At 40.4% G+C, this 12,302-nt stretch overlaps 1 protein-coding gene across 2 annotated transcripts in view; it reads left to right on the top strand.

Annotated features, from left to right (window-relative positions):
* The window catches only part of TBC1D1 (TBC1 domain family member 1), a 186,881-nt gene that overhangs the window by 150,947 nt on the left and 23,632 nt on the right, over positions 1 to 12,302 (top strand). For both annotated transcript variants that reach the window (XM_077815752.1, XM_077815751.1), the window contains exons 15-16: positions 6,061 to 6,305; positions 6,983 to 7,142. In XM_077815752.1, coding sequence (XP_077671878.1) covers positions 6,061 to 6,305; positions 6,983 to 7,142 — 405 coding nt within the window. The remainder of the gene's footprint in view (positions 1 to 6,060; positions 6,306 to 6,982; positions 7,143 to 12,302) is intronic.

Raw genomic sequence — 12,302 nt, 5'->3', positions numbered from 1 at the left:
ACATATCAGACTCCTGAAAGGGGTACAGTAGCCTGGAAAGGTTGAGACCCTCTGTTGTAGATTTCCTCTCCTGTAAATTTTGTAATCTCTGAATTTGCACCTGGATCAGTTTGCAAATTAGCATACACTGTGAGACATACAATACACAAATGGCGAGAAAGGGAGATGTTGTAGTCATGTCGGCCCCAGGATATTGGAGAAACAAGGTGGTTGTGGTAATATCTTTTATTGGACTAACTATAAGTGTCAGTTACTTCCTGCCTGACAGGAACATTTCCAAGGTATGTCACCTCTCGGTGACCCGCCTTAACTCTAAGATCTTAAGAGCATAATTTTCAGTATAGATACCCAACTCTTTAAGGATTATCTATATGTATATCTCACAATGATTGTGTCAACCAGTGAGCAACTGATTCTTGGTAGAGACCTCACAGGCCACCTTTGATGAACTATTATTCAGATATCCAACCCAGGGGATCCCTCTAAAATCCTGTGTAATCCCTGTTTCCTCTGCCAGTTGGCACCAAGAGGTACCTGGGTCATGCCTCAGTATGACACAGATAGGCTAAGAATAGAGAAGGGAATATAGGCTTCAGTGATCTTATTTGAAATCTCCTCTGTCTAGTCAGCTCCACAGTATGAAGTTTGGGGAGGGGGGGTTGGCTAGCCTTTCCTGTAGTTAGTCAATAGTGCATAGGATGGCTCACCAGCAGGCTTTCGGGGCTTGATGGTTCAGTAGTCTACAGGTGTTTTCTCTTTTGCCCCATGCTAAGAGAAGTGTGTGTACACACGCTGTCTCTTCATGGTCTCCGTTATGTGCTCAGATATATAAAACAAATGCATGTCCTGGTAAAAGTAGTAATTGTGCGCTTTTGCATAAATTCAGTCGTTACTGTTTTCAAACTGTATGGGAAAGACATATCTGAAGGACAGACCAAGCCCTAAAACTTTAATAAGATGAACGAAGAAAATGAAATACTTCTAAGGAGGGAAGTAAAAAAAATTGTTGTGAACAGGCAAGCAGCAAAGAGCTGGACAGGTAGTTACAAAGAATTTGCATGTTCCAACTAGCATTTCTCCAGGCGATCAGATATGTTTGTCTGAAATAGATCTTCAAGAATTCTTGTGTGAGAATGCATAGCTGTGTGGTGGAACCTGCGTGTTCAGAGGACAGGAGGGTATTTTCTCATAATATGTAGCTTAAAGATTTTATTAAAGCTAATGTAAAAAAAATTATATCCTACATAGGTTGAGAAAAGAGTGTCTGTGCATCTGGCGATAGTGCTTAGATTAAAAACAAACTTTGTATTTGTGGATAAAGTCATATGATACATAGAGTACATAATCTGCAAAAACCAAATTTAGGGGAATAGATTTTGTTATACCAATAAAATAAAAACCAGCAGGATCTTATTAAAGGGGAAAAGGCAAAATGCCACATTTATTGTGAATACAGAAAGAATCCTAGTAAGCAGTTAGTTATAGCTATAACATTCCATTCAATTTCATATTTATTCACACATTCATTCACACACACACACACAGGTTCTGCAAGGTTGTTATCATAGTTACCAGCCTTAGAGTTGCTCATGCCAAGCCACTGGCCAGGTGGCCTGGACGTGAGGAGGGAGCAGGGCCTTGTCAGATGCTCATCTGATGCTCCTGGAAGTTGGTTTGCAGAATCAGACCCCAAAGTTCTCACTTTCTAGAGTCCATTTTTATAGGAATTTCTTCCTATGCCAGTCTATGGGAATTGCTTCATCATGCTGTTGCTGAATAAATCAGCAGATGTCACATTCCTGACAGCTCCTTGCTGCCAGATGTTATCTTGTTCTTTGGTTCTCCCATTCTTGAGGCTGTTGGGTGGATTCCAGTCTGCCCTCCGGGGGTCCTCTGGTTATTTCCACTTGACGCCTTCTTCAGCCAATGGACACTGGATTCTTAGGCTGGCACCTCCCTGATCATTCGGTTATTATCCACACCAAGCATCCATCCACATACATCCTCTATCTCTATTTTAATCACAATTGTTAATACAACAAAAGAGTGGGGCGTCTCTGGGTGCTGTTTCTGTTGTTACAGAGTATTGCTTTGAGTCTCTCTCTGTGTGAGTAGTTGTTGTTACAAAGAATTGCTGTGAGAACAGACTCTGTCTTAGAATGTACTAACACAATTAGCAGCTTGCAAGTTTCACACATAGAGGGAGAGAAAAGTACCAAAAACCAAGAGACCTCTTAAAGAGTAATACCCTGGAATTTAAACTATAGGGAATCAAACTCAATTTGTGATTTTAATACAGAACTTCTTTAATATGATCCAACAATTTAACAATACAGTTTAGATATTAGAATCCGAATACTCGGGTGCATCACTCATGATTGGAAGAGGCCCTGGAGGTTTTTCGCCTTCCTCTGTAGCATGGGGCACAGGTCACTTGCTGGAGGATTCTCTGCTCATTGAAGTCTTTAAACCACAATTTGAGGACTTCAATAGCTCAGACATAGGTGAGAGGTTTTTCGCAGGAGTGGGTGGGTGAGATTCTGTGGCCTGTGTTGTGCGGGAGGTCAGACTAGATGATCATAATGGTCCCTTCTGACCTTAATATCTATGAATCTATGAAAAGTTGTACAGAGATTTGGTTGTGGAAAGCAAAATATAACAATGAGTGGAGATGGTCCCTCAGTAATTGAGAATTAGGTAGGTTATCCATTTAGAAAATACAATCCATGAGGAAAGTATTTCAGTTACTTTCCTGACGGTGCTTCTCATTGGTACTCCAGCTCATCCCTCCTGGTATTGCTGTTTTCGGGGATGTGTTCTATAACACTTTCAGAGCTTTCCCAAGTTAAGTCAAGGAGATCTTGGCCAAATCATAATACTGTTACTCACACTGGGCTGAATTGGTATCTTGCAGTCCAGCCTGAGGAAGGGGCAGTACATACCACCACTGCCCAAGCAGCAGGGTGGGCACTGAGAGTCACAATTTAGTTCCTGCTTCCCCCTTGCTCCATGAGAAGTAAGGTATGCCCGTCCCTTTCCTGTCACAGCTTACTCTCTTTGTGCTGGCTTGCTCCTGGCTGACGCATTGGAAGAACTAAGCCAAGGCCATTGCCATTCTCTGCCAACATGCAGTAGCATCCCACTAGAAGGTGTCTGCCTTTTCTCCCTCCCTGTTTTGCAGCTGGCAATGTGAGTAGCTCATGCCCCCACTCCTGAGCAGGTGTACAGCCAGGCTCATAGTTAAGACTAATGAGCAGCACAAGACGTGCCAATGAATTCACGGAATTGAAAAGTACAGCTAACTATGAGTAAGGGTGTCGGTATCTGACCTTGTCAGAGCTGGAATAGCGAAGAAAGACAAATCTTTGTTGATGTTAACCTTGCCTAAGAAAACAAGTTTAAAAGGACGTGAATTGTATCAAACAATGCCCAGTGTGCTAGTAGGCACTGAAGACTCTGCAATGACAGCACAGCTGCCATGAATCAATATAATACAGTTCAGCTGGAGCATCCTGTTGTGATTATGCATTAGTATAAATATTAAAATATTTGTCTCTCATTCTGAAGTTGGGGACATACTGAATTGTACAGTGGTACAGCCGTTATCAGAACCATCAGATGATCACTGTCTACTTGAAATGTATTTGTATTATTCGTATTGCGGTAGTGACTAGGACCCCATTGTGCTAGGCACTGTATAAACATGGAACAGAAAATCAGTCCCTGCCCCAAGGAGCTTACATTCTGCTCAATTAAAAAAATGGAGAATCATGTACTGCACCTGCCTCAGTTTCTCTGCCAGTTTTTAATTTTTAAAAAAAATTTTAATCACATTTTCCTGTTTGGATTTTTAAAAAACTTCTTTTCCCTCTTGATCTGTGAAGTGTCTATACAAATTGAGGGGACAATCCTATGAAGACTTACAAGAATCTCTGCTCACGTTAGAGCTACGAGGTTCACTTGATGTAGGTCCTGATCCTCCAAAGTCTTAACTGGCTAGTCAAGAGAGATAATCTGAGATTGTCTCTCTTGTGGATTTGACAGCACTTTGTGTATGGACAAAATAAACTAAAAATTAGTGGATTTTTTTCTCTCATCTTTCAGTTACAGAACTCGTAGGAGTTTGTTGTAACTTCAGTACTTTTTTTAAAAAATCAGTCTACGTAACTTTAAGATGACTTTTATATTTTGCCTTTCATGGGATCTGATCCAAAGCCTATTGAAGTCAATGGGAGACTTCAGACCCAAAATGCAGGAGTGAATGTGGAACAAATAACTGGATTTACATTCACTTTTTTCTCCTGCTGAGCTTGTTGGCTTCTGGCTTTTTGGAGCTACAGGGTAGGGATGTGCCATGTTCAGAGGTAAATGCCTGCAGTATTCTCGCTCTTCCCAAACTTACCAACTTCAAGCATTCAAAAATCACAAGAATAACAAGGAGTCCTTGTGGCACCTTAGAAACTAACAAATGTATTTGGGCATAAGCTTTCGTCTCTAAGGTGTCACAAGGACTCCTCGCTATTTTTGCTGATACAGACTAACACGGCTACCCCTCTGAAAAAAAAAATCACTCTTAAAAATCAGTATTTTTAAAAAATAAATGTAGGGTTTTTTTATTTACCTTTTAGTATCTGAGCCTCTAAAGGTGCATTTAGGTCACATTTTTAAGCTTTTTCTCTGCCATTATGAAGGCCACAAACTTTTTTAAGAAAAAGCTGATTCTCATCTAATTACAGGACTCCAGCAGCAGCTGGGGCTTTAAGAAATACACCAAATAGTGAGATTAGCAACATTGCTTCCACCCCACCCACTCCTTTTTCAGGACCCCTCTGTATTGGATTTTTTCCAGACCCCAGTTTATACCTTCTCCCTGAATGACTAGTGCCAGGGGGGCCTTACTGCTGACAGAGAGAGGCTAAGTGGGTCTCTCATCAAAATGTATTAGAATAACTTCTAGCTTAGGGAAAGAAGTCCCTGCAGAAAAATGAAAGCTGCTCTTTCACTTGGGAAGCTAATCACACTCCCTCTGCATCTGCAGCGCTTAATTCCTTAACAGTCTTGGCAGCCATGAGACCAGACTCAGAAATAATCAAATGCAGGTTTTCCACTCGGTAGCTCAGAGCACTAACCGGAATGCAGGAAGAACCAGCCCCAGGCTTTGTCTTTTTGAAACAAGAGCTCTGATGGTATCTACCAGCACACCTCCAGCCCGAGCAATACAGCAACATTCCAGAAGCTGAAGGGTGGGGTGATATTTAACAAGTGGGCAACTACAAAAGACATATCACTTGCCCTGGAACAAAAGAAGTATTAAAACATCCTCTGAATTCAGATAGGTTGTTGGGGGGAAATCTCATGGTTGTTTTTCATTCTTCCAAAAATCTGTTTCTGAAACACCTGCTAATATTCTGTGAACGACAGACCTTCAATGTGGTCATTTACATACTGATAGGAATCTTTAGGGAAAGTTCAATAAAATGGCCCTGTTTGATAAAAAAGCAGATTAGTTCTATCTCACTGTGCAAGTAGCACAGATCAATCAGAAATGTAAATTTATGTTGTTTGGATTAGCTAATTATAAATAAAGAAACGAATAGAATTACTATTGTCCAATAGGCATCACAATGGTTGCTATTATAGACCATCCCAAATCAATATTGAAGAGTTTATGGATAATTGAGTAGAGGGGGGAAGTGGTGGTCCTGTTTGCTTTTGGTTGAGAGGATCAGATTCTTATTATTACATCACGGTAAATCTGAAGTTTACACCACTGACTTCAATTTATGATTGGGAAACTGAGATCAGAATCTGGTCCAGATAGCTGAACATTGGTCTAAGACTTCTTTATTTGGACCCCAGCAGTCATCCAAGCCATGTCTTTTTTAAATTACAAAAATATATATTTCTAAGGTACAAAACCTCCCCTTGCGTTATAGAATAAACTCAATAATGTCAGCACTGAAAGTTGACTTTAAAAGATTGTTTGTTTAACTTGGTAACCTAGCAAGCTTGTTTTGTTTTGTTTAACGTTTGAATTGCTAACTTCAGTTGTTTTCACAGGACGCACCTTTCCAACACATCCTTATTTCTCAGCACAACTGGGAGCTGGGCAGCTGTCACTCTACAATATTCTGAAGGCCTATTCTCTTCTGGACCCAGAAGTAGGGTATTGCCAGGGCCTGAGTTTTGTAGCAGGAGTTCTGCTGCTTCATATGACTGAAGAAGATGCTTTTAAGATGTTGAAGTTTCTTATGTTTGACATGGGCCTAAGGAAACAGTATCGTCCCGACATGACTATTTTACAGGTATTTGTTTTTATGCCTCTGTAAAAAGGATGCTGCTAATAATAGCAATATAATTTGTTAGTGATGTGATTGTCAGATTCTGCTTTTTGACTCCACTGCAGAAACACTAAAGAGAAGTACTTGTGGCACCTTAGAGACTAACCAATTTATTTGAGCATGAGCTTTCGTGAGCTACAGCTCACTTCATCAGATGCATACCGTGGAAACTGCAGCAGACTGAAACTAAAGAGAAGGGGGACTATAAAGAAGATTAGATCTTAAAGAGATTTATGTTTCAGTTTAAGAGAGGTCATTGGGAAATTATGAAAAACACACACAACTCTGTGTTTAAGACTAATTTACGTTCAGTAGCCCTTGTATGGAAGTGTGTCTTCAGATAGCCCTGCATAGCTGGCTATTGTAGGGAGAAAATACAGGGAACCCTGAAAGAGGGAGCATCACCTCTGCCAGCTTAGGGGTGAGAGGGATGGTTAATGTGGCCAATCATGAAGTGCTACCCATTGAGTCACTGAAAAGGCTTCAGATTAGTTTCTTATAAGTGTGTTTGAACATGAATTGGTAGATATGTTTCACTCCTTCTTTCTCATGAGAAAGAGTAGCATGGGCTTTGTTCTTATAACTTCCAGTTAGTCTGTTATTCTTAGTCAGTTCTTCATTTCTTTTTCTCTTCTTTGCAGATCCAGATGTATCAACTTTCCAGACTTCTTCACGATTACCACAGAGATCTCTACAATCACTTGGAGGAGCATGAGATTGGCCCTAGTCTCTATGCTGCCCCCTGGTTTCTGACCATGTTTGCCTCTCAGTTTCCCCTGGGATTTGTTGCCAGAGTATTCGGTAACTCTTCATAAAAATACCTTTCTGGTCTTCTTGAAACTGTGTTTGCATTGCTACAGGATCCAGCCTGTTTCATACACCTAAGACAATATTTATCCTATTTTTGATGAATAGTCACTTCCACAGATGTATTGTGTAGTGACAAAAGTCAGCTTATAGGAAGTGAAGGTGTGGAGTTTATAGCAAAATGCTGTTCAGAGACGGTAGAAGGTTGGAACTGACAGTCTTGTCTGTCTACATTTTCCAAAGTATGCATCCAATGAAGTGAGCTGTAGCTCACGAAAGCTTATGCTCAAATAAATTGGTTAGTCTCTAAGGTGCCACAAGTACTCCTTTTCTTTTTGCGAATACAGACTAACACGGCTGTTACTCTGAAACCTGTCACCTCTATTGTTAACTTTTTTCTCTTTGGATTTCCTCATTCTTCTAATTTCAGTTGAGTCCTATAATCCTTCCCAATTACTGAGCCTTCCTATGTTCATTAAGTTGGAAATCCCATTTCTGCAATGTCCTAGGCTTCCCCTTCACAAAGGAATGCTGGCATTGCTGCAGTGAGTCTATATCAATATTGTTCTATGCTGTATAATACTGCTAACTTTAGCCTGTTTTGCTCCTGAAGTATTCAGTATGCATCTAATCTTTTCCTTTAACATCTGGTCGGACACTTTCTGAGATTTTACACCGTTCCACTTGCCTGACTCCAGACCCATCATTGCCCATTCTCTTGCAGGCATTACATCTGTTGTTGATGTAACTATTCCTTATATATTTTCAAGGTTCACCAGTATTCCATAAGCACTAATCCTCTCATATCTTATTTCTGGTGTCCCTTTGTTATAATAGTAGCTGTTAGATTTTTGTCCATCTTCAATTCCTATAATATAGCTTGCATAAATTAACTCATAGAGCCTGTTCCCTCTCATCCCCTCTTGCTGACATCACAGAGTACTGCGTGCAACTGGTGGGTAGGTCTCTCTGTCTTTCTTTTTACACCTTAGGGCAAGCCTACGCTACCCTGTTACATCGGTGCTGCAGCACGTCTGGTGAAGATGCACTGTGCCGACGGGAGAGTGCTTTCCCATCAGCATAATTATTCCACCTCTGCAAGAGGCGGAAGTTATGTCGACAGAAGAGCATCTCCCGACAACATCGCATGGTGTGGACACTGCTTTAAGTCCATGTAACTTATGTCATTCAGGGGGGTGTTGTTTTCACGCCCCTGAGTGACGTAAGTTACATCAAATTAAGCGATAGTGTAGATCAGCCCTCGGCTGTTGACTTTCTGTACGTTGCTTCCACCCTGACTTCAACAGGTAGATCATTCTGAATTCTGGATCAATCTCTTTGATCCTTTGTATTAGAACTTGTGGTCCATCTCTTTCATCAGTATTTTCTCCGTCCAATATCTCAGAATGAATATGGGGCTAGATATTCTAGGGGCTATATGCCTAAAATTTTATAATTATGTGAATAAGACCAGTGTCGTCACACAGTGGTCTAGGAATACAATACAATACACACTCTAGAGGGGCACAAAACCAGGCAATTGGTGTCCCAGGACTAAATCACTCATAAATGGGTGACTCAACTAACTATACATACATATTGAAATAAAAAGTGTGTGTTTCAGTTCAGTTCCAGTTTCCCTGAATCATTTCTCCCAAAGGGTCGCCTTCTCTCTCTCTCCTCTTCTCCACCCCCACCACGCCCAGGAAAGAGGTTTTAACTCTCCACCACCCGTGGAAACTCCAAAAAGGAAGAACTGAGTTGGTGCATCCACAACTGCTCTGACCAGTCCCCTCCCCAGGGAATGCCACCCACTTTTGGAGCTTTGTGGGCATGCTCTATGCTCTACACAGAGAGAAGATTGTGGACGCCTGCCTCACTAAGAATAAATACACTGGCCAAAAGTTAGTAAGACACAACAAGAATGACTCATTTCAACCAGATTCATTGCTTGCTTAGGGCAATGGTTCTCAATCAAGGGTATGCGTACCCCTGGCGTGCATGAACTCATCTAGATATTTGCCTAGTTTTACAGCAGGCTACATAAAAAGCACTAGCGAAGTCAGTGCAAACTAAAATTTCATACAATGACTTGTTTATACTGTCTTATATACTGTACACTGAAATGGAAGTACAATATTTATATTCAAGGTGACTTATTTTGTAATTATATGGTGAAAATGAGAAGGTAAGCAATTTTTCAGTAAGAGTGTGCTATGACGCCTCTGTATTTTTCTGTCTGATTTTGTAAGCAAGTAGTTTTTAAGTGAGGTGAAACTTGGGGTATACAAGACAGATCAGACTCCTGAAAGGGGTACAGTAGTCTGGAAAAGTTGAGAGCCACTGGCTTAGGCAATAGGCAGGAGCTGATGCATGTAAGAGCCAAGGAGAGAGGCTAGTACAGTGGTGCCATATATCCTGGAAATACGTTAGCTTCACAGTACAGAGAAACACATCGAGAGAAACATATAATCAAGCATTGTTTTCAGAGCATAGGAATTGTCATAAAGACAGTGGTCCACATACTTCAGTATGCTTGCATCCAAGATTGTCTGGACCTGCTGCTTCTGAAAGTGGTACAAAAAACCTTTCAGTCACAGTTCTGGAACAACTTCTCCACAGAGAAAGTTTCTTCCTAAATAACATTTAGTTAGTTAGAGATTGGGTGATGCCCCGAAGAATAACCCTTGCTATTCTAACTCTAGCTATTAAGTAAAATTTTCAAAAGCACCTAAATCCCAACGTGATTTAGGCTGTTGTGTCACTTTTTTGAAAATTGTTACCCATTGTCTGCATCCATGGAAATGTCCAGTTCTTTAAAAAAAATCCTATTAAGAACTTGGCCTCAATAATATCATGTGGCAATGAGTTCTACAGGCTAACTATGTGTTACGTGAATAGGTATTTATTTCCCTTTATCAGTTTTAAATTTTCTGCTTTTCTATTTCATTAAATGTCCCTGTGATCTTTTCTTATGAGAATGAGCACATTTGCCAGTCTACCTTCTCTATGCCCTTCATCATTTCATATATCTTTAGCATGTCCTCTCATTTGTCTCCTCTCTAAGATAAACATTCCCAATCTTTTAAAGCTTTCTTTATATGGAAGTTGTTTCTGTGCCGCTAATCATTCTCATTTCCTATCTTGGAAAATAGATTTGAGTGATCAAGCACACAAGGTGCAATGATTTACTGATGCATTAAAATGACCACTCTCCTAACCTTTTTAATCAGTCTCTTTTTCAAAACAAAAGCAAATAATAAATATTTATTTCAAGGAGAATAGTCCTGTTCCTATTTAATTCAATGCAAAATATGGCATTGGAAGATACCATGGTGTAAAGGATGGAATAGATTACATAGATAAAATCTATATTTACTGCCTTTTTTGATGGACAGCTAGTTATGGTGAGCACAGCACCCAATCAAGGAACAAGGTTGTGTTCTAAACAGGTTAGCCTCACAATAATCAATGTCTAACTGACAATAATTCTGTTCAGGAATGGAATGAAAATGAAAGTGTCATGCACTGAGTTTATAATCAACATTCCTCTTTTCAATCATCCGTGATTAATTGTGTTATCAATTATCACGTGTCAGTATGATCGTTTGTGAACTGCTTGACTGCAGATACACAAAAGACACATGCTTTTAGTTTATGCCCAACCTAATATATTTGCGACGCCTCAATATATAGATTTGCATATCATGTGTTTTGCTTTTAATTTGCCACTGAAAGATTATAGAGCTTTAAAAAGCAAAGAATTTATAATGGAATAAAAGGTGAGATAACTAAATGACTTCTGTGGAACGAGGGCCTTGTCACAGCAGAGGAGCATGCAAGACTAAAACCACCTCCTACAAGTCATTGTTGTTTCCCAGAAGCACAAGTCCAGCGTTGAAAGTCTCACAATATTTGGTGGCTTTCTTAAAGCAGCAACTCTTGGAAGCATATGATTAGGTGAGAATCTTGAACTGACTCCTTTTTAAAATGAAAGTTTCTCACCCTCAGTTGTGCCAAAGGCTTAGAAATCTGAAGAAAGATAGAAACCTCAAACTTCTTTTTTAATTGTCATGATTTTAAGCCAATCTTATGATTTCTGAATGGTTGGAGTTGCCAATACTGCACATAGTGCTGGGAACTAGGTAATTCCTACACAGCTGGTCACTCAGTTTTGCACAACCTGACAGGTTTTGGTTTTATCACTCATTTATTAGATTCCTAGGGAGGAAGAAAAGAAAAGTTGAATTCTAGTGTCTCAAATGCAGACTAACCAGGCAAACTGATTTACCTGCCAACTTTTGACTGTGCAGCCCATTCAATGGAAATCTACTTACCCTACAGGAACTGGAGTTCTTTGAGAGGTGTTGTCCATATGCACTTTCCATTATTGGTGCATTCGCTTGAATCTGGAATCTTTGGCCAGGAGTACCCAGACTGTGTGCCTGCACCCTGAGTTCTCATGCTCTGAATCGAGGGCATATAAGAGCAGAGTGCACCAGTGCTCCTCAATTTCCTCTCAACTGCAGCATCTCATGGAGAAGGACTCTAGAGGTGAGGGGTGGTGGGTAAGTTGTGGAATGTGCATGTAGACAACACATCTCAAAGAACTCCTGTTACCGTACAGGTAAGTAACTTCCCATTCTCCTTCACGTGGTTGTCCGTATGCACATTCCACGATTGCTTATTCCCAGGTAGTAACCTCAGAGTCTCCGCTTTTACCACTTCATACTAAAAACTGTTAAAAATATCAAAACCATTAACTACTCAGTAGAAATTAGCTGGCAGTCACACAGACTGCAAGCTCCCTCTCAAAGCCAGAGGCACTGAGAAGCACTGATGCACTCTGCCCTTATATGCCCTTGATGCAGAGCATGAGGATTCTCAGGGTGCATGCACAGTGACTGGTCTTGCTGGGTAAAGACCAGGATGCATGCCAGGATACTGCTGGCTAAAGACTCTGGACTGAAGTGCATGAGGCACATGTGCACCAATAGTACATAGGACAATCTTTCGTTCCTTGACTCCTGCAACCCAGTTGCTATGTAACAATGTAGTATTTAAAGGTACAGTGCATTTAGACTACCTTAGATCCCACTTTCTTCTGAAGGCTATATTCCAGTGTATTAAAGCCATAGGTTATAAAGAAGTTCT

The sequence above is a fragment of the Eretmochelys imbricata genome, chromosome 4, assembly GCF_965152235.1.
Source record: "Eretmochelys imbricata isolate rEreImb1 chromosome 4, rEreImb1.hap1, whole genome shotgun sequence".
In the NCBI taxonomy this organism is placed as follows: Eukaryota; Metazoa; Chordata; order Testudines; family Cheloniidae; genus Eretmochelys; species Eretmochelys imbricata.
Note: the sequence above shows the minus strand (reverse complement) of the source record. Positions and strands in the feature narration are given on the sequence as shown.